Raw genomic sequence first — 22,663 nt, forward strand, 5'->3', positions numbered from 1 at the left:
CTGCCCAAGAGGTTTATATCAGTTATTCCCTGTCTCACCAATAATAAGAGAGCGGGCAAGTAGACCCTGTAGGAATCTTTTGCATATCCACTCAGTTCTAGTTTAGCAGCCAAGCAAAAGATTAACACAGGAAAGTACTACAGAACACCTGCATAAGCTCCCAAATGAAGAGCCAGGTATCTCCATTCTGTATTATTAGGCACTTCCAAAAGCAGGCTCCCTGAATGTGCCTGATCTCTAGACTGAACCCTTATTGACTAGTCCTATACAACATTCCCAAAGATAGAGAGAAGGGCATATTGGTGAGGCTTTTCTCATTTCCACCACTTCCGGACCTGGGGACTCAATGCTGTCATGTAGCATTTGAGACCCCCATCCTTCATGTGGGATACACCAATTGCAGGACCTTAGGCGACTTACCTGTCCAGTGGCAAGTAATGCTGCCAGCCCAGGCATCACACCTACACCATTCAGTCCATAGATTAAAAATGGCTCTAATTTGGCCAGCCATTGGACTAGAACTCCATAAATCATAGGCCTAGTAACCTGAAGGTTGGGAACAGGAGGCATGGAAGAATACAGCTGGTGATGATAATTGTATTTCCTGTGTTTTATGCTTCCTTGATATCAGTACTTTCTAGTTTAAGCAAATTGTTCTTGCTCTCACCATTTCCAGATTCTCTCTATACCACCATTTTCCAGCAAACTCTCTTCCTTTGAAGTTCATATATTCAAATTTATCAACCAATCCAAATTCTGGTAGCCATGACCCCCAGAACATTTTCTGTCTTTCCTCCATGAGTTAAGTGGCTGGATAGTAGTCTTTTTTTCTCCCCTGCAACTACTGCCCTCATATTGAGAGACTTCAACACACATATTGATACTCCTTCAAATATCCTAATTTCCTAATTTCTAAATGTACTCAATTCTCAGGATGTAGGCTTCTATTCTACCTCAGCTACAAACAGAAATAGTCACACCCTTGATCTTGCCGTCATCCAGGTATGTTCCATGTCTATGTTCATGAACTTTGAAATTCCTTTATCTGATCCTAACCTTTTGTCATTCCATCTTCTCTATTACATGACCATTAGCCCTGTTCTTTTAGCCTCACAATGAGCTCTAATCCCTTTGCCCCTCAGTTCTTTCCCAGGTCATCTCCCCACATTGACTGAACTCTCCTCCTTCTCTATTTCAATAGGTTGGTGAATCAATGTACTTCTACACTATCCTCTATACCTGAATTTCTTGTCCCCTTGTCATGCTTTTCCAAACCCCAACTGTGAATTATTCCCATCATTTCCTCTTTGCTCCTATTCATGTGCTACTGAACAGAGCTGGAGAAAGTCATTAAATTATGCCAACTATAAATTTATATTACATGATTTCAACCGGACTCTCACTGGAGCAAGTCAGTATTTTAAAGAGGAAGCCAAAACACAACGGTGTTACTACAAAAGGAGAGGGGTGCTATATGGCAATGGCATGTTTGGGAAGGGCAGGGTCCAACGTTATTTAGAGATGTTATCCGGGAATAGAGGTAGAGGCCTGGTTCTGGGAAAGATAATGAATTTATTACAAGTATTAGTTTGGCCAGATAAGTGAGATCATTTCAAAAAAAAGAGAAATTAAGGTTGAACAAAGGCAGCTAGGTGGCACAGTGGATAGGGTGCTGGACCTGGACTCAGGAAGATCTGAGTCCCAATTTAGCCTCAGACATTTACTAGCTGGGTGACTCTGAGTAAGTCATTAAAAAAAACAATCAAAAAACAAAACAAACAAAAACAAACCTCTGTTTGCCTCAGTTTCCCCATCTGTAAAATGGGGGTTAATAATAGCACCTACCTCCCAGGGTTGTTGTGAGGATCAAATGAGATACATTTGTAAAGTGCTTAGCACAATGTCTGGCATATACTAAAGGCTTTATAAATATTAGCAATACAAAGTTACACAAAGACAAGTTATACAAAGAGAAGGTAAAATCCAATTTGATTCAACAAGTATTTATTAAGCACAGAGTCAGGCACTGTGCTCACTATTGGAGATAGAAACAACACAGTCCCTGCTCTCAAGTAGCTTACATTCTTTTGGAGAAAAGCAGCAAGTACAGAGGAATTAAATATATACATAAATATATAAAACATATACAAAGTAACTTCGGGAGGGTGGTAGCAACTGAAAGAGAGAGCAGGTTGGGTCAAGATAGCTGTCTTGAAGAAGACAGCGCTTTACCTGAAGGAACCTAGGGATTCTGTGAGGCTGCAGAGAAAAGTGGGACCTCAGGGGCAACTAGGTGGCACGGTGGATAGAGCACCTGCTCCAGAGTCAGGAGGACCTGAGTTCAAATTTGGCCTCAGACACTTGACACTTACTAGCTGTGTGACCCTGGGCAAGTCACTTAACCCAATTTCCTAGCTGAAAAAAGAAAAGTGGGACCTCTTTTATTTCCAGGCATGGGGAGCAGCCTGTGCAAAGACATAGAGGGAAGAGATATAATGTCACGGATGCAGTTTGGTGAATACACATGTAGTAATTACACATGTGTAATATGCAATAAACTTGAAAGGGAGGTTGGAGCTGAAGGGTTTTGGAAGACCGAAAGCAGGAATGTATTTTGTTAGAGAGGCAAGAACTTCCCAGGCAGGGGATTGACATAGTTAGACCTTTGTTTTAGGAATATGAATTTGAGAAGCTGCATGGAGAATAGGTTGAAGTGAGGACATACTTGAGGCAGAAGATAATTTACAGGTGAGGTGGCCCATTGGATAAAGTGCTGAGCCTGGAGGGAGGAAGAGCTAAGTTCAAATTCAGCCTCTAACAATTACTAGCTAAGTGACTCTAGGCAAGTCACTTAGTCTCAGTTTCCTCAACTGTAAAATAGAGATAATAACAGAACCTACTATATAAATGCTTATCTCTACCTGGTTTTTTTTTCCTTTTTTTTTTCAATTTTTAGGCAATTGGGGTTAAGTGACTTGCCCAGGGTCACACAGCTAGTAAGTGTCAAGTGTTTGATATGAGGCCAGATTTGAACTCAGGTTCTCCTGACTTCATGGCGGGTGTTCTATCCACTGCACCACCTAGCTGCCCCACCTTTTTTTTTTCTCTGTTGCAATATTGGGGAGGGGTGATTAAAGGCTGGAACTAGATATGTAACCTGTTTTGCTTCCCCCCATCCCTTGCATCCAAGTTTTGTGTTCTTGACTCCAAGATGCTGGGCTTTTTTTGCAGGTTAGCTCCCTGTTCAAAGAGAGCCTTCTTTGTGTAGCAGAGAGGCAGGCGTATGGAAGCAGGTGGTTATCGGGCGCTTGACTGTCTATATAGTAATTTTTTTTAAGAAGAATGATAATAAATAAAATAGAGTCGTGCTATTTTAGTGCCTGGGAGATTGGATATTTGGCTAGCAGCTCAAGGGAGTTTTGCATCAACACTGTAACTGACTCCTGTTAGGAAGCCCAGTACATATGAGCACTTAATAAAAGCAATTTTATGATGGTAATGACGATTCACATACCGCGATCTAACTAGCCAAAGGACACGGGGGAAATCCTAATAAAAGGGCAATATGACCAAGTCAATACTAAATAGTTATTTGTACATTTTGCTGTTGTGGAAATCGCATTCCTCACCCTCCCCATCCCTGCCGAAATGGTCTTTCTGCAGCAATTTAGGGGAAGCATTGGGTGCCCAGATTCACTTGGAACTAGGATTCTTCATTCAGGCAACATGAACCTTGAGTTCCAGGGCGACCAGAATATGAGCAGCTTTCTTCTCTCATCCTGATTGTTGGGAGTAGGGGGGCTGAAGGGGGGGGACCAAGCTGAACTCCATGGTGTGACACTGCAAATCTCTGACACCGGCGAAGGTCAGTGTGGGTCAGAAAGCTGAGCATTTCCTCCGGAGTCTGCTAGCCCTAGGGCTAAGCGGTCGGAGACGAGTGTGGGAGTTGGGGAGCAATCTGGGTCCTAGCGGCGCGTCCCCCGCCGAGCTCTCAGCCCACAAAGCCCAGGGATATGTGTTAACTGGTTGGCGATTGCCGCTCCCCCCCACATCCTCAACCTCCACCACCACCATCCCCATCTGTGGGCCAAGGGACGCCGTGAAAGAGGGAGGGGAAGTGGGGGGTGCGCACGTGTGTGCGTGGTGCACGCCTGTGTGTGTGCGTGCGTGTGTGTGTGCGTGCGTGTGTGTGTGTGTGTGTGTGTGTGTGTGTGTGTGTGTGCGTGTAGGGGGGAGGATTGTGTGTTCATGACAGGCGCACGCCGCGGACCCTTTACCAAACCTCAAGACGCCAGAGAGTAGCACAAGCGCAGAATATATATTTTTTTTTTACCAGCTGCAGTCAGTGTCTCTGCTGTTGCCACTGCTGCTGCTGCCACTGCTGCCTCCTCCTCTTCTTCCTCTTCCTCCTCCTTCTCCCTCCCTCCCCCCTTCCTTTCTCTCCCCCCTCCCCCCCCTTCCCGTCCCTTCTGCACTCCCAGCAAACTCCAGAGCCGGAAAACAGATCCGCCTTGCATTCGGGGAGATGACCATGCCAGAGGAAACCTGCTCTATTTAGGAAGAAGCCAAGGACTCTCCATCAGGAGAAGTCAAGGTGACTACCTTGCTATCCCTCCTTCCCTAACCTCATTCCTCCCATCCACTGCTCAGTGTCTTCTGCCCCACTGTCTGCCTCCTATCACTGGGCTGAGGTTGGGAAAGGGGCCACTCAATGCATGAACATCTCCACATTTTCACACTTTCGTTCTGCCTTTTGTTGCCATCCTAGGACTTAGGAATAGCTGCTGCCCCGCGTTTCCTGTTGAATGAAGATTTGGGGTTCCCCCCAATCTGTGGGTGAGGAGGACGTTTTTGGGAAAGAGGGAAGGGTTGAATAGAAAAGCCCTATTTTTTGAAGGCTTTGTAGGAAAAATGGCATGACACTCTTTGCTTACATGACTTGTAGGCTGTCCTGTGGGACTGCATCATCCCAGAATTCAAACAGTTGTTCATTTGCAGAATGTAAGATGTGCTTTTGAATATTTGCATTCCCAACAGCTCTGTAACGATTGCAGATCGTTCCATGTGCAAATCCATCATTCACACTGTTTTCATTCCCCATATGCTCGCCTGTATTTTTCCCACCGATGGATGGAATTTAAGAGAGAGAGAGAGAGAGAGAGAGAGAGAGAGAGAGAGAGAGAGAGAGAGAGAGAGAGAGAGAGAGAGAGAGAGAGAGAGAAAATATCTTTTGACTTTTTCTTTTGCATTATTTTAAGATTTGCAAATCAGTTAGCAGTACACCCTGATATGTGTGATAAATACCTGCAGAGTCAGAACAATAGTGTTTGGCTTGGAGAGGTTTTGTTTGTTTGGGGGGAGCAATTACCAGGTTGGGGGTTTTGGTGGTTGTTTCTTGCATGATCTTAAGTTTCCATCTTGCTATACTTGAACATTAAAAACCATGTCTTTTCATTGAAGAAGACAGGGGTTAAAATGAATGAAGACCTGAAGGTTAATTTAAGCTGGCTTCCTCAGGATCATTTAGATACCAGTTCTCCGGAGAATGTCTCAGCTGCAGTTTCCTCCCTGATTCCCGTCATAGAACCAGAGCCAGAGCTCATAGTAAACCCCTGGGACATTGTTTTGTGTACTTCAGGAACCCTCATCTCCTGCGAAAATGCCATTGTGGTCCTTATAATTTTCCATAACCCCAGCCTGCGTGCACCCATGTTTCTCCTGATAGGCAGCCTGGCACTCGCAGACCTATTGGCAGGGATTGGATTGATCATCAATTTTATTTTTGCCTACCTGCTTCAGTCAGAAGCCACCAAGCTGGTCACGATAGGACTGATTGTCGCCTCTTTCTCAGCCTCTGTCTGCAGCTTGCTGGCTATCACTGTTGATCGTTACCTCTCGCTGTATTATGCTTTGACTTACAATTCTGAAAGGACTGTCACATTTACCTATATCATGCTTATAATGCTCTGGGGAGCTTCTATCTGTCTCGGACTGCTGCCTGTTATGGGCTGGAACTGCCTCAAAGACGAATCCACTTGCAGTGTGATCAGACCTCTCACTAAGAATAATGCTGCTATACTCTCTGTCTCCTTCCTGCTCATGTTTGCTCTCATGCTCCAGCTATACATCCAGATCTGTAAGATTGTGATGAGGCACGCCCATCAGATTGCCTTGCAGCACCATTTCCTGGCCACATCGCACTATGTGACCACCCGGAAAGGAGTCTCTACTCTGGCTATCATTTTAGGGACCTTTGCTGCTTGCTGGATGCCTTTCACCCTCTATTCTTTGATAGCAGATTATACCTATCCCTCTATATACACTTATGCTACCCTTCTTCCAGCTACCTACAATTCCATCATCAATCCTGTGATATATGCCTTTCGAAATCAAGAAATACAGAAAGCTCTCTGGCTTATTTGTTGCAGCTGCATCCCTTCCAACCTCTCCCAGAGAGCCAGGTCGCCCAGTGATGTGTGATGATACACAGCTTAGGAGAAAGCTGGTCGCTTAACACTGTCTTTTCCAAACATGCTCACCCTGTAATTGTTGGTTAGATGCTCTTATTAAATTCTGTATGTTGGATTCAGCTTAACCCACGGGAAGCACTTAACATTTGTCAAAGAAAAACCTCATTAATCTAGAAGAGTTAAGTGGCTGGAGAAAGTGGGTTTCAAAATAATCAGTGTTTTTATTCACCTTTCTTGTCATGTTTAGGATTTTGTACTGTGCTCAGGATTTTTGTTTGGTTTCTGGGAAGGGAGTGGAAAAGGAAGAGTAGATGCCATGATCTACTCTAAAGTAGTCTAAACTAATATCTCAGTTGTCACCTCATCTTTAAATGAACTTTATCAATACAGAAAAGGAGAAAAAGAGAGACTTAAAGATCTTTTCTAGAATTGTTTATATGATCAAAATAAATTCTCAATCCTGCATGAGTGAAAAGGGGAAAAATCTTTTAAACCAACAAAAGGAGGAAAGAGAAGTATATATCATTGTGACCTGATTTCATGATCATAAACACAATTATAAGCTACCAGATTACATTTTAAAACTATGGCTCAGTTTAAAAAAATCTTAATCTTGGTAACTACCATCCACTGAGAATTAATTTTTAATTAATGTGTTACAGAAAATCGGCATGGTTGTCATTATTAACTGGACCCCTCTATCCAGATATTCACACTTAAGTATAGATGATAAGACAGAACAGAGGTGTACTTTGACAATTTTCTTCTAAAATTAAATGTGAGTCCACTTTGGGCTTGTAGTTGATACAAGATTGATTTGATCCAGCTATTTCAGTAGTCAGATTTTTTCCCTTGTGGTATGAAAAGGACAATGTGAGAAAATCAACTAATGGAAATAGAAAAAAATTATCATATGAAGATAAAGACATTGATGTGATGGGCATTGTGGGACATATCTATAGTAATTTTCTTTTCTGTATACAGCTATAAATGTACCAACAGTGATTTCCAGTTTTAAAATTTTTGTTAGAATTTTGAATACTATAGACTGAATGTTTCTGGTTTGAAGTTCCATGCAAAAATGCATTTGAACTGTGGTCTTCCGTCTTAATGGTTGATTTAATTTATGAATGCATATACAAATCAGATTGTATGTTCCATAGGATGGGAATTTCCAAACCATCATGTAACCCTTCATAAAAGGTGAAGTGTAAATAGTTTACTATCCATCTACTAAAAAGAACATTAAAATGCAATAAAACTAGGATATTTATTTTCAGAGAGCAAGATTTTTATCAGAGTAATTTGATGAGGAAAGCAATATCAATTGTATCGTGACTTGATGGTGGGTTTGTGAGCATCATTTCCATGAATGTTGACAAATATCAAGGGAAGAAATCCCCAGGCAGAGCAGTGAAATTTTGGCTCTGCCTATACCCACAACAGCAGAACTTTAAGGAAACCAATTGGTTCAGGCCATCTATATGGTGGCCTGATTGGAAGAGCCAATTCTTTGAGGTCTCTGCTGATCGCATGGCTCTGAAGCTAGATCTGTTTAATTACAAGTCACGCTCAACATGGTTCTCACAACCATGCTGCAATTCTATAAAATATTGTAGAAGTAAGTAGTCAATACAGCTAGTGCCAGTGCTGTTTGCTTTGGGTAAACCAGTATTAATAATCTGGCTACTTGAATCAATATCTATTGTCATGGGCCAATTATGGAATCTAGTAACAATTAAATTCTTTGTATGCACATCACCATGTAACTTTTAATACCATTTGGTGGTGAGGTTGGGGACTTGTCCCATGCATGGAAAATCTAAATATTTGGATGAGCTGGTAATTTGAGTGTGACGGATTTCTTTTCAATTAGGTAGCATTCATTATAATCTGAATAAGTGAATGATGAAAGTGAGATACCTTTATAGATAGCCTAGGATGACTCCTTCTGGACCAAGTTTTAACGGCAACAATGTGTGCTTTGATGGAAAACTCCACCATTTAAATACTTCATCTGCTTACTTTAAATGACATTTCAAGGATCTTGGTTGTGTGGTATGAATGCACCCTCCACAGGTACATATGGCAACTCCTCCATGCTTCGTGAGTTGCCTTGACTAAAACCAAATCCAAAACAAATCAAAACAAAAAACCCTCACCCCTTGGTGGCCAACCTGACGATCATAGTCTTCTCCAAAACTAATTGGTCTGGTCCTGTAATGACAGATACCTATAATCAATTCATGGCTTGTACCCAAAGCTTTTCTAGCTTGGTAAAACCTTTCAGGGCTTCTGCTTCCCATAGATTTCAAGGAACCAGGTCATCACAAACCATGATGAGGTAGGACTGCATTTATTAGTGCTTAAATTTGGGTGTAGAGTGATAAAATCATCTGGCTTTTTCAGAATTTTCAACTAAGATATTAAAAGTGATATTAGTTGTAAATTTTAAATGTACTTTAAAAAAAATCACAATTTTCCATTTGCCTATCTAAATATTCTCTTGTGTCACATCCTATTCTGAGAACATGTAGAAGCTGTTTTTGTCCACCAATTGCAAACTAGCATCAGAAAAGACATATTTCATAAAAAAAATTCTGTAATTAAAAATATCAGCATTTCTTTTTGAAATTATATAGTGCAGAAACCCTGAAATGGGCATTATATTATACTTAACCCACCCTTTCTTCTTACCCCCAAGCGTATCTGTATGAATACTGTTACAATTTAGCATCAATTTTGACTGAGTGAAAATACTTTTGTACCTGCAGCTTTCCCCTTCATCTGTTTATTTAACTTCATGTTAATGTAGACTCAGCAGTATTCAGTGATTATCACATTATTTATTCGGACCCATTTGTAGTAGTAGTAGTAGTAGTAGTTGTTGCTGTTGTTGTACTAGTACTAGTAGTAGTATACTGGTTTTAGATGTCCAGATCCTGTTTTTGAAATCAAACACATTAATTGTGATTTTTATTTTAATCACTGATGATTTCAAAGTGCTGAGTATATGTAATTTCTTTATGTGCATGTGAATGTGTGTGTCAACAGTTTGCCCAATAGTTCTAACTATCCATCATGACTAAATACATCATAGAAGATAAATTATATCTACAATGTCTCTGAAGTAAGAGATTATTTTTGTCTGCTATGCTGTCCCAATTTCTAACTATTAAGTAAGGACCTTATATGTGTTTCTAATACTAACAGTCCATCCCACCAGCAATTACTATTACCTTAGCCCAATCTTAATTGAATTGCCTGCTGATTACTTCTCTTTTTCTTTTGGCTTTTGGTTTTGTTTGTTTGGTTGGTTTTTTAATCATTGCTTTTCATACTTTCAGCAGTACTATGTGCCAGGGAAACAAATGAAAATTAAAAGCAACCAAGTAAATTGAAGTCTCTTGAGCAGCTTCAGTAAAATATTGTGGGAAAGGAAAAATTATTTGCTGAGAGAGAAAGAGAGAGAGAGAGAGAGAGAGAGAGAGAGAGAGAGAGAGAGAGAGAGAGAGAGAGAGAGAGAGATTTATCTAGTCTGCTCTTTTGACCCCAATGAAGTGTACTTCTGTTTTGTGTTGGGAGTTTTTAAAGCAAATATGAAAACATGGACATTTATACAATTACGCTACTTGGTATTCTAGTAACTGTGTGGTCTATTGTAAGCAACTTATCTACACGACAAACCATATTGAATTCAGTGTTTTAATACATCTAGCCTTAAAGTTCCTTTAGATTAAATTTTCCTAACAGTTAAAGTGTTAAGACCCACACAAAATGCTCCTTTTGTAAAAGCAATACAGTCCCATCTAGTGGAAACTGCACAGTAGAATTAGAGCAATAGAGAAAGAGATAGCAATAATAGCCTTGGGAAAACATTCATGTGGGAATTCAAGATGTATAAAGGATTTTGACAGATCTGTCTTTCTTTGATGTTAGGCATGAGTGACATTACAAACTGTAAATGAACTGAAACAACTTTGCAGTATCCTTGTTATTTTGAACATTTATTGAAATATAAATACTCTGTGTGTGTGTGTGTGTGTGTGTGTGTATACATATAAGGAATTCAAAACTCCTCCCTCCAAAATGCAGTTGGTTTAGAGATTCTATTAGCACAAAACTGATTAAAGAGGAACTTTCCATTAATATTCATTATTCCTATATTGAACTCGGATCTTGTGTTTCTGTAAAATGTTTTGATTAGGCATACGCTTATACATAGCTGGAATTTAGCTGTTTGGGGCTGTTATAAAACCACTTTTCATTATCATTTGCTGTTGGACATCTAGACACTTTCTGAAACCTCCGCACAATTCAGCACCACAGTCAGTGGTCTGAATTAAGTACACACCTCTGAGAAATGTTCATGCATGTCAGACGTGGAGCTGGGGGGGTGGGAGTGGGGGGAGCTTTAACGATGGGACTGATACTGCTCTTGGCTCTATCTGGTGAGAATCATTTCACTTTTCTCAGGACCACACATTTAAATGGGAGGAAAAAGGAAAGGAATAATTGAAAACCAGAGGTATTAAAAAAAAAACCCAACAACAACACTTTATGTCCTCAAAGGCAATGCAAAAAGGAAAATTGAAGCAGTTATCTGGAGTCTAGCCCCCAAACCTGCTATTGTTTGTTGTTTGTTTAATGAGCTTTTGTCCAAAGATATTCAGACTATCTACATTGGTATGGAACTTACTGAACCTGGTTCTCCTGATTTTTTTTTCCCCAGGGAGAAAAACAGTACTCTTTTGGCATGGGATGGGGAAAGGATATCTTCTTCAGGATCTCCTCATGTGTATGAGTAGCACAGGGACAGTACCACTGAGTTTGTCTCTTGGACAGGTCTTCTGTAGTGCTCCTGGCCTTCCCTGGAGAGAGCCTGTCTGCATACTATAAATCATCACATGGCGAAGGCATTTCTTGGCCACCATGCTCTTAGAGCAAAGCAGTAACTAGAGATTTTCCAAGAGTAGCTGGGCTCCCATCCAGATATCCCAGAAAAGCTTAGAAAGTAGAAAGCATGGTTTGTCATCTTTCTGAGACAGTGGCTTCTTTTGGAGAAATGAACTCTCCACCTTAATTTGCATGCAGATATGCAACTTTAGATTTTCCCAGAATTATCTTTCAGACACTTAATTTGAAAACATGAAGTTTAAGAGACTTCTTAATGCAAAGAAAAGTAGCATGCCAAACAAAGCTTTGCAACATTTGGAAGTTGTTTTTTTAAATTTGAAGTTCTGACCCATTTTTTTTTAGGCAATTGGGGTTAAGTGACTTGCCCAGGGTCACATAGCTAGTAAGTGTCAAATGTTTGGTCTGAGGTCAGATTTGAACTCAGGTCCTCCTGACTTCAGGGCCAGTGCTCTATCCACTGCACCATCTAGCTGCCCCCCGACTCATTTTTAAAACAGTGAATTAATATATTCCATGAGAACACTTAGGACAAGAGAGGTAATATGGGAGAGTTGGTTTTGAATTTAGGAAGACCTCAATTCACATTTTGCCACTGACATGTACTAGCATCTGTGTGACCATGGCTGTAGGCAACTTTCTAAGATTCTAACTTAGTTATCAATCGGAATTGGTGAAGGCAGTTTCCACACTGGGAATTTCCTACAGATGACATCCTGAGTCTAGACCAAAACAAAAGCACCCCCCCAAAAAAACCTTTATATCATAGAAGAGGATAATGAATTTACCACTAAAATTTTAAAATTATTTAATTTAATATTTAAATTACTAAACGATTAGTTTGGTTTTGTTTAGAGAGTTTTAAAGGTAGCACCTTTGACCTTAGTGTTTGATGTTGAAACCCAATAAGTTGATTTGGCCCAGCCCTAGCTCCTGAAAACACACACACACACACACACACACACACACACACACACACACACACACACCACTACCATCACCACCACCACCACCACCACCACCACCATCATCACCACCACAGCAACAATAACAATTTTCATGTCTATTTACTATGCCTGGGCCCTCGAAAATGATCAAATTTCTAGGCTGGACTTACCAAGAGAGCTAATTCAGGACTTAAAACTACCAAAAACCCTTCTGCTGTTTGAGGCTACCTGGAAAACAGCCTTTGATGGAAAATTAATCATAATTTACTTGGTCAAGCCCTTAGGCTTCCTTCGGGCATAGTTTACAATCTAGCACAAAAGTGTTTGCTTTTGTCGGAAAGTCAGTAAACAAATATTCTGCACTTGAAGAATATGATGATCATGTACTGTAGGCGTCCCAAGAGTAAAATGTGGAGCTCAAGGGAATAAGTGACATTGGGCGGTTTCTGTTAATATATTACATGATTTTTTTATATGTAACTTCAGAGCTCTACTATTTCTGATGTGACCAAATTAGGTACACTTAGGCTAAAAAGGGCAGTAAGCCCTGAACTAACGCATGTATTTCTTTCGACAGGCCAGTGATTTCTATTTCACGTGGTAAAATTTCAAAGTAAGTGATTTTAAGGAAAGAAAGTTTGGACATTTTTTTTTTATTTTGGAGCAAAATATCTATGGCTAGTATCACCTTATCATATTCTATTAGCCTCATTGACTATAGAAAACACTCTACGAATGAAAACTATATAAAAAAACCTCAGACTTTATTTCAGAAGATTTTATTTGCTTCCCTCCTACCCTGAAAATCTCAGCATCAATTGTAAAGCAATGATCTAAAGGGTTTTCTTTCCCATTTAAATTTAATTAAAACTACAATTGTCTTAAAGTTCTCTGAAATTTTGAAATGTGTATATATACATACATATATATAGATATAGATATAGATATATAGATATATAGGTATGTGTATATACACACATATATATAAAATGAGAGAACTGGAGGAGAGGGTCTATCCTTAAGGTTGACTCAATGTCTTCATCATTCGTTATTTTTTTCCTCGAAACAAATAGTCTTCAAATTATATTATTTTCATAATCCTAAGAAATAAAAACATTAGTGGACATACTCCAGTGGTAAACTAGCTTTCTTGTGCAATGAAAAGAAAACGTCTCCCTTAGAAGCAGATTTTCCTGTGAATTGTTTGAATGAGCAATCACAAGTAGAATATTTTAAGAAATAGAAATGGACTTTAATGTAATTCTTTAAAGGGCATAATTTTGTTGTCCTTACAAAGATTTCATAGATGAGGGGATTTTGACTTGGTTCTGTAAAAAGACTAATAGCCGCAGGCTGGAAACCCATTAGGACAGATAGAATCGGAGACCTGGAATGAATTTTTTACAGTCATTTGCACTAAACCTACCTCGTCTAATACACATGTTTCTCTAACCAAATATCTCTGACAACCAAGATTCCACACATACCATGAATGTCAAGAAATATTTCTTATACCTAATCCAACTATCTCTTGTTACAGTGGAATTCTGGAGTCAGGAAGACTCATTTTCTTGAGTTCAAATCAGGCCCCAGACACTTTCTAGCTGTCTGACTTAAGTGACTTGATTTTGGACAAGTCACTTAATCTTATTTGCCTCAGTTTTCTCATCTGTAACATGAGCTGGAGAAGGAAATGGCAAAGCACTTCAGAGTCAGAGGTGACCCAAAACAACTGAACACCAATAACTGCCTTAAAGATGGAGCAGAATTGGCTCACTTTCTCCCCATAGCAACTATTCATATACTTGAATATGTTTTAAAATTGTACCTTATTTTTCTCTTCTTCAGACTAAATAATCCCAACTGCTTCAGTCTTTTTCTGATAGGTTCCACCTTTATATTTTTTCATCACTTTTCAGATCTTCTACAAACCTGTGATTTCCCGCCTTCAAAATATGGGCAGCAAAGCTAGGTATGTCCAGTAAATAAATGCAGTAGGGTCATTTCTTATGTTCTACGTTTCTTATATTCTACACCTACCTTTTGATAGATCCTATATATCTCTAACCATATACCAGTCCGTGCTACATCTCTCAGCCCAGACACATCCCAGTGCAGAGGCCTCCCCTATTTATCAGACCCACATTGAAGATGTATATTCTATTGTTCCCTTTCTTCTCTCCAGAGACACTATTGCCTTGATCTGTTGGCCCAGGTCAAAGAATAGCAGACAAGGATAAGGACACCTAAGACTGTAGAACACAACAAAGATGTTCTCATGATACATTAGTGTTACTAGAGACAGGCTGGTAGAAAAATAAGTGTTTTACACACATGTATACACACACATAAACCTAGATTATTGTATTTTCTGTTTTTCATCTGGTTGTTGTGGGCTTATAGAAACAGAGTCTTGGTGAGCATACTACTACTTTTTAAAAGAAAATTAATGAAAATATTAAAATTATTTCAGATTTGAGATTATTCCTGTGAAATAGTAGTGAATAGATCCCTCCGGTCTGACATAGTTATAGCATTATTGTATTAATTATTATGCTTTAATACTTCCTTGACTATATCAGCAGACAGTTTTCATGAGTTGTGTTGACTATGGCAGGCATCATTGCCTGCCGGCTCATCTCCAAGCTGGTGATGAGTCTTTCCCTGCTTAGCCAGCCCGATCCTTAGATGAGTGATAGACAGTCAATCAGCACCTAAGAGTTTCCTATTTGCTGGTAGATCCTGGAGTCATAGATTTAGAGACAGAAGGTGCTTGAGAGGACATAAAGCCCAACCTCCATGTTTTATAAGTGAAGCAACTGAGGCCCTGAAAGGATGAAATGCTGGACTAGGAGTTAGGAAAATCCAAGTTCAAATCTTGCCTCATTCACTTGCTGAGTGACACTGAGCAAGTCACTTAACTTTTCTCAATCTAAGTCTCCTCCTTTATAAAACAGTGATAAATAATAGCACCTTTCTCACAGAAATGGGAGTTATTGTCCAAGGTCATACAGCTGATAGAGGCAAGTTTTGAATTCAGGTCCTATGATTTCCTTTGTGCCATTCACTCTATTACAACTTCCCTGGCATAGATTTTGAGAATCTAGAATCACCTCCATGTAATTGTGAAGCATGAGTGTAGGATAATAGTAGAAGGAAACTAAATATGTACTTATGTAGTTTATCATCTGATGGATGGGGTGGGGGAAAAGTGGAAATTATCAACAAGTTACTTGTTAGACTTATTAATCAGGCAGTGTGGTATGGTGGAAAGAAGACCAAATGTGGCGGTCCAAATCTGGATCCCGCCATTAGACTACCAGTGCAACCTAGAGGTGATCAATTTCTATTCTCTGGGTGTCAGTTTTCTCAGCTGCAAAGTGAAAGGTTGAATTAGATTATCGCTAAGATCCCTTCCAATGTTGACTCTGGTTCTATGTTTCTCTAGTGGCCCTCAGGCCCCAAGAATTCTGCTGAGAACAGTTACATAAATGATGCTTAACAAGGTTTCTTTTTCAGAAGAGCTTTTATCCTCCCAAGTGGCCTGGTTGATTTGGATAATTTAAAATTACAGCATTATCCTAAGCCAAGATTTAAAAACAAAAACAAACACTTTCTTCCTTTCTTAACTTGAGGGCAGGGACTCTTTTGCTCTTTTTATTCCCAGCACTTAGCACAGTGCTTGGCACATTGTAAGTGATTAATAAATCCTTTTCCACTAATCTTTCCTTCCTTCCTTCCTTCCTTCCTTCCTTCCTTCCTTCCTTCCTTCCTTCCTTCCTTCCTTCCTTCCTTCCTTTTTTTTCTTCTTTCTTTCTTTCTTTCTTTCTTTCTTTTTTCTTTCTTCTTTCTTTCTTTCTTTCTTTCTTTCTCTTCCATCCTTCCTTCCTTCTTTTCTTCCTCTCTTCCTTCCTTCCTTCCTTCCTTCCTTCCTTCCTTCCTTCCTTCCTTCCTTCCTTCCTTCCTTCCTTCCTTCCTTCCTTCCTTCCTTCCTCTATTTCTTTCCATTTTTTTCTTTCACTTGAAAAGATATCCTACTTTTAAGAAAAGAATCCTACTTTTAAGGGGGCAAACCTAGACATATAGGAAGTATTTATGGATGTGATCAAAATGGGAGTCAGGGAATAGAAACTAAATCCAAAGCTCCTTTGGAATTATCACAATATTTTGCCTCCTCAATAGATCTTGAGGCAGGCATAGCCAGTACAATGAGTCAAGTGAATGGGTATGCTTCCATCAGATGTAGATGCAGAATCCTTTGAAATATTGTGATGTTATTTTCAAGAGGGAAAAAACTGTATTTTCTGGGATGTCTGAATTCATAGGTCATGTCTACACAAACTGAAAAGGGATAGAAAAAGACTATAAATGTCTTAGGAGCTAAATCTAATTAATGGCCATTGGGTCAGACTGGCCAGCTGCCACAAAAATGATTATACAAGCAGACAGAGATGCCAAATGGAAACCAGCCTAGCCAATTTAAAATTTTTTCCTATTACCACAATGAAGATGAAGCAGAATAATTTGAATTATTTGTACTGTTAGGATATGTCCTTTTTAACTAGCAGGCTTAGTTTACACAAACCATCCACTTATTGTCAAACAGAAATTTTCTTTAAGGATTTGTAGGCATGGACTTTTTAAACAGGATTCTACTTTAAAAAAACCATCAAGCTAAAGGAATTTGTTTTCTTTTCTGTGAACAATTAGCTGTCAATTATGTAAATAATTATATATCATATTCAAGTTTCTAAATATAACAGTTGACATGGATGATTATATTAAGAAATTTGAATGTACCTGAGCAGCTGTGTGTCTGGTCTGAGAAAAAAAAACAACCTTTTTTTTTGTCTTAAAAACATTTTTGTAAAGCTTACTAGGTAGCTCTTACTGGCATGCTCTAGAACATGAGAAACATTTAGGGACACAAAAACCATGAATAGGACCCTGAGGGAATGATATGTAGCTTCAGGTCCAGCTTCTTCCCAAAGACAGCCAAACTACTTTTACAATAAGGCACCACAAAGCCAACCAGCTGCCTCCCCTACTAGGCAGATAAACTCTGTCTAGAATTCTGAAAGAGTAAAAGTACCATTACTGATCAATTAATTTATGTGCAAAGAAATGAAATATTTTCTTCTATTGTAAAGGAAAGAAAATTAAGTGAAAAATGTTATAGCATCATCCCTCAATTCTAACGGCAAATGGTCTAGTTGGGGAAGTAACTAGTTGAGCCAGATGCTGTGTTAGAAAGAAACATGGGTTCCAATGCACTCTGCCACTTACAACTGGTGAGAACTTAGATGATTCATTTAGACTTTCAGTATCTTTATCTAGGAAATGAGAACATTGGATGTCCAGCTCCCTTCCAGCTCTACAAAGATAAATACAAGGTATTATATATTAAGTTCTAAATGCTTGTATGGTAGAGAAAATAAATGCTCTGGGTCAAAGCACTGGGCCATGACTACAGGCTGGGACTGTCAGGGAAAACTTTATTCAAAGGCCTTCTTTAAAATGAGCCTTGGAGGGAAGGGTGACTTGAATAAGGGGAAGGGAGGAAAATGTAGGAATAAGAAAGGTAATATGAAAAGGCATAGAGATAAGAATGTGTGTTATGTGTTCAGAAACATTGAGGAAACTAGTTATACTCCTGTAAGTGGGGCTGAATTAATTTACTTTTTATTTAAATAGATGTTTTAGAGCAGTGGTGTCAAAGTCAAATAGAAACAGAGCCTCTAATCCATACCTAAGAATCCCTGCTGGCCACATATTGACAGTTTTAAAGTATAATGTTATCTATATTTCATTTTATTTTTGTGTATTCCATTAAATATTTCCCAATTACATTTTAATCTAGTTTAAGCTGCTGTGGGCTGCATGTGGGCCATGTGTTTGACACCTCTGTTTTAGAGAACATATTTAAGAAAAAAATCCTGAAAACTGCATTTTCATGAACTCCTTGGTAAACTCAAAAATCAACTTTTTCCTAGACATTTTCCCACATTTGTTCAAATCTACCTATATATTAGCTAAGAAATGAATATTAACAAAAAATATATGATTTTGCATGGACAAAATATGTTCATTCTTTAGAAATTTCCAGTAAAAATATGGCTAAATAGATATATACCTATGCACAGACTTTTCCAAGTGTAATAGCATATGCTGCTGCTTTTAAAGTAATAGTAATAATTATCGAGTCTTCTATCTTTGTCTTGATAGTTGGTGATTCTTTGGGTATAATTTAAATACAATGTCATGAAGAGAAGTTTATTTTTCCCACTCTTACTAATCCTTCTGATTGAACCCTGGAGCTCCAGGTAACAAACAGACAGGGGAAACAGATCCTTGCCAATTTAATGAACTTTAAAACAAAGGGAAAAGGAAATCAATGAAGATATTCTCTTTTCAGTAGAATGTAATTTCCTTGAGAACAGAGACTTCTACAGTTTGTCTTTGTATCCACCTAAGCATAGAGTAGCCATAGGATCATAGATTTAAAGCTGGGAGGGTTCAACAAGTCCAGTTAACTTATTTTACAGATGAAGAAACAGAGTAAATTATTTGCCCAGGGTCACACAACTAGTGAATATCTCATTTGAAATTTGGTTTTGTGGATTCCAAACACAGATCTTTATCTGCTATACCATGCTTTTCCAGGCAGTATGAAAATACTCAGAGGAAGAAAACTAATGCCCAGCCTCTCTCTACTTTCCCCCCAAAACCAAAAAAAACACCTTTGTTATAAAGGAGTATTTTTACAGGCAAACTATTGACTTCCTCAATGCTATTGAATGGAGACAAAGCATAGAGCACCTATTTCCCTCAGGCCAAAGTTTTACCTATTTTTTTTTAAAGAAATGATATGTAGTCTATATTTGATATAAATATCAATCGATCTTTTTATTTGCTTAATTTTTAAATATTTTTATTTGCTTAACTCATTTTAGCAAAGTTTGGGTTGAAACACTCACCTAATGAGTAAAGCCTGGCAGGACTTTTTTGTTTGTTTTTAACCTTACTTATAAGGAAATTCTGGAAATTTCTGGACTTTGCTGCAGACAAGGTCAAGTAAAAATGGTCTGTTTTAGTCAATATACTGCAGTCCTCTGTGTATTTATGTGTATGTACATGTGTGTGTATGTGTATGTGTGTGAATTTACTGTATTTGCACTTTGTTTTAGGGGTTGTACACAAAAATCTGTCTTAGGGACATTATAAAATTAAGAATGATGCATATTTGTTTTTCCCTGCATGAGAAGGGATCTATAATCTTAAACATGGAAATAAAATGATGGGAGAGTTTTATATATAAATAATTTTTATGGTAGATAATGTGGGAGGGAGGGAAATTTATCTAACTGAGGAAACATTCTCAGATTTCCTATTAAATTGTTTAAGTCAAGAAGCCAAGTCGATTGAACAGGCGTTTATTAAATGATCACTCTGCTAGGTACTATACTAAGCCCTGGGTATACAAAGAAAGGACAAAATGAATCCCTACCTTCAGGAAGCTTACATTCTAATACAGAAAACATGTAAATAATCAGGCAAATATAAGATATATACAGAGTAGATGGAAGGTAACATGGGGAGAGGGAAGACATAAACAAGTATTAAATAATCCCACAATAAGCATTTCTATTTTTTTAAATTGCATTCTTACATGAGTTTAGAAATGTACAGTTTGAGTTGGTAATTGTACTTGAATAAAACATAAAAATAACCCTGTTGATTTTTTTCCTAACTTTTAAAAACTCATCTTTTGGAAGATCCTACCCATAACATTTAGGCAGTTAAGTAGCTCAGAAAAGCAAAAATAAAACATTTTTGAAAGTTATATAAGTTCAAGTTTTATTTTTAGAATAAAAGGAAAGAGTCACCATCAATGTTCTCCCTGCCTTTTGAGCCTCTCTACTGCACAACCAACTTTAACTTATTAGGGAATGCCTTTCTTTAAGAAAATTTGATGTATGGAAATAGGAATTTAAAAGACACACAGACTAGGAATATTTATTTATTTTTTAAAAAGGCTCTTCCCCATAAGAAAATTCTGATGAACCCTTTTTGTGAATGATAAGCCCCCTTCAACCACTGAAAATTCTCAGTTTACAAAAAAAAATAGCACAACTTTTCGGGAATGTAGATCTACTGTATAAACCAATGGAGAGATATCACCTTTCTCTGTGGAGAGTCGCAGTCTCAGCAGAGCCCAGGTTGGAGGATGGGGTGTGGGGGGGATGGAAGTGTGGGGGAGATGTACCCAGCCCCAAACTGCCTGCCAGCTGCATGGCACTTATTTCTGCCAGCAGATTGGAAGCACAACACAGTGTCCACCTCACATGGGGTCACCTTATTCCTCCCAGCCTCAGGGAGCCGGAAGGAATGGGAATAATGAACTGGCTTAATCTCTGGTCATACTTCAGGGGGCCAAACCACAAGAGTGAGGCAGCTCATCCTTCTGGCTTGGTCCCTTGAGATAGATAACCTAGGTCTTTTCTCGACTCTATTCCTTTCATCCTTCCTCATGTCAAACAGGAAAAGCTCACACAAGTTGTCTATAAGTTCATCCTTGACTACATTTCCAAATCTGGTTCTGCCTTCCCAAATGGAATGAGGCTTTTGCATCACGGCTCCCTGAGGCCAAATCAGAACAAAACAAGAACTGGGACTAGCAACCTTGTTTTCCTGTCTAAAACTAGCTTCTGGCAAGAGTAACTTCAAACCACCAATGGACCATCAGCAATCGTTACCACTTCAAGTGTTTGGGGATTGTTTTTCCCCCTTAAAGTGGCAGTGATTTTCCTAAGAGTTGGGAGGGAGAGGAGGGATCTGTCTTGGTTTACACTAATCTTTTAATGTGATTGTTGCCATTCTTGTCAAGTAGACAAGTTTCCACGAAGCTGGTTTAGAAGTGAAAAACTGTGGCTCTAACCTCAAAGCTTCTGTTTTATTGCAGGCTTGCCAGGAAGATCTAGTCTAAACCAAAAAAAAAAAAATCCAAGCCAGATTTGGGGCATCAACATAGCAGGTGAACAAAGCATTTTTTTTAGCCTAAGTCCAGGTCAGCTTAGAATTCATTAACATTAAATAAAAATACAAGGGTGTGAATTTATTTTGCAGTGGAATAACTTTATCCTTGGGAATTTGCGATTACATACTCCCTCCTCCCATTTTTGAAATGAACTGGGGAGAAGCAGACATAAATATTAATATTATCTATTGGTGCTTTTTAGAGGACCTTAATGCACAGTAGGTGAATTTAGCCTACCTTAAGCACAGTAGGTCAATTCAGAGTGAGGCTTACGTATTCTGCAGTGGTTAAGCAAGCACAGCTTCATGGAGAGCTTTTCTAACCATACATCTTTGTAAGAATGACATTGTTTTAATTCTTTAGTTTGCTCTTCTGTATGTACCTACTATAAGATACTGCTGTTCACACACACAAAAATCAGCCTTTGACTTGTTTTTGTGAAGACCTTTTTACATCAACTCCATTTGAAAAAAAAAAGTAATTATTGTGCTTTGAACCAAACCTGAAAGTGGGGTGAGATTAAAAAAAAATTTAATGCTAAGTGATAATATTTGCCTCAGATTGAAAACTAAAGTTATGGCTGGAAAACAACTGGGCTTCTTGTAATAGGCGAGATAACTAATTAATGCACTTTATTTTAATTTTTAAAAGGCACAAGAAATACTCTGTTAACAAAACTATTCAACTTGCACTACACTGTTGGGATCTGTTGTTGAATTGATCATGTACAGATTTGTAAATCAGTCTTGTATCTGCTTAGTCATAAACTATTGAAATAGTTGTCTATTGCGGCTTGTGGAGATTTTATATGTGGTATGTGTAACAACAAATAAATCTGGCTTGGTAAAACAGCTGTGAATTTCTTGGTTCTGAGTAGGCTCAGTTTTGTTTCTTGAGGGGAGTTCAGAACTTTGTCTTTTAAAACTGGTTAAGAGGTAATCCAACTCTGCAGATCTTTAGAACCCAGAGCCTGACTCTCAGGGCTTGGATTTCAGAAATCAGATGCTCAAGGAATCTTCCAAAGCTTTCATCAATTAGGTGGTTTCAAGACCCCCCAATTCCCTCATGCACTCGTTTTATGTAATTTAAGCGATTAAAAAAGTTTGAAATCTTAGTTGGCAGCCAGGAATGGGACGGGAAGAGCCAAGAGGGTAAATCAGCATAGGTGATCAATATGTCAAACAAGTCAATGAAATATGAAATACATAAACATCTCTAGCCAGATTTTAAGAAAATGGGAATATTTCAAATGTGGAGACACATTTATGCTTCTAGCACCAAGATGGTTTCCTTTT

General features: G+C 38.6%; 1 protein-coding gene and 1 long non-coding RNA gene across 2 annotated transcripts; both read left to right on the plus strand.

The window, feature by feature from the left end:
* Nucleotides 1–4,169: 4,169 nt before the first annotated feature.
* LOC144454565 (uncharacterized) lies at nt 4,170–22,217 on the plus strand. Its single transcript, XR_013483080.1, has 2 exons — nt 4,170–4,594; nt 20,873–22,217. It is a non-coding gene; the product is annotated as an uncharacterized LOC144454565 (long non-coding RNA).
* On the plus strand, nt 5,231–11,218 carry GPR12 (G protein-coupled receptor 12). Its single transcript, XM_020997176.2, has one exon. It carries the CDS (start codon nt 5,476–5,478, stop codon nt 6,478–6,480), a length of 1,005 nt encoding a protein of 334 aa, XP_020852835.1. The 5' UTR covers nt 5,231–5,475; the 3' UTR covers nt 6,481–11,218.
* Nucleotides 22,218–22,663: the final 446 nt, after the last annotated feature.

Source organism: Phascolarctos cinereus, unplaced genomic scaffold (genome assembly GCF_003287225.1).
Source record: "Phascolarctos cinereus isolate Bilbo 61053 unplaced genomic scaffold, phaCin_HiC Scaffold_726;HRSCAF=1367, whole genome shotgun sequence".
In the NCBI taxonomy this organism is placed as follows: Eukaryota; Metazoa; Chordata; class Mammalia; order Diprotodontia; family Phascolarctidae; genus Phascolarctos; species Phascolarctos cinereus.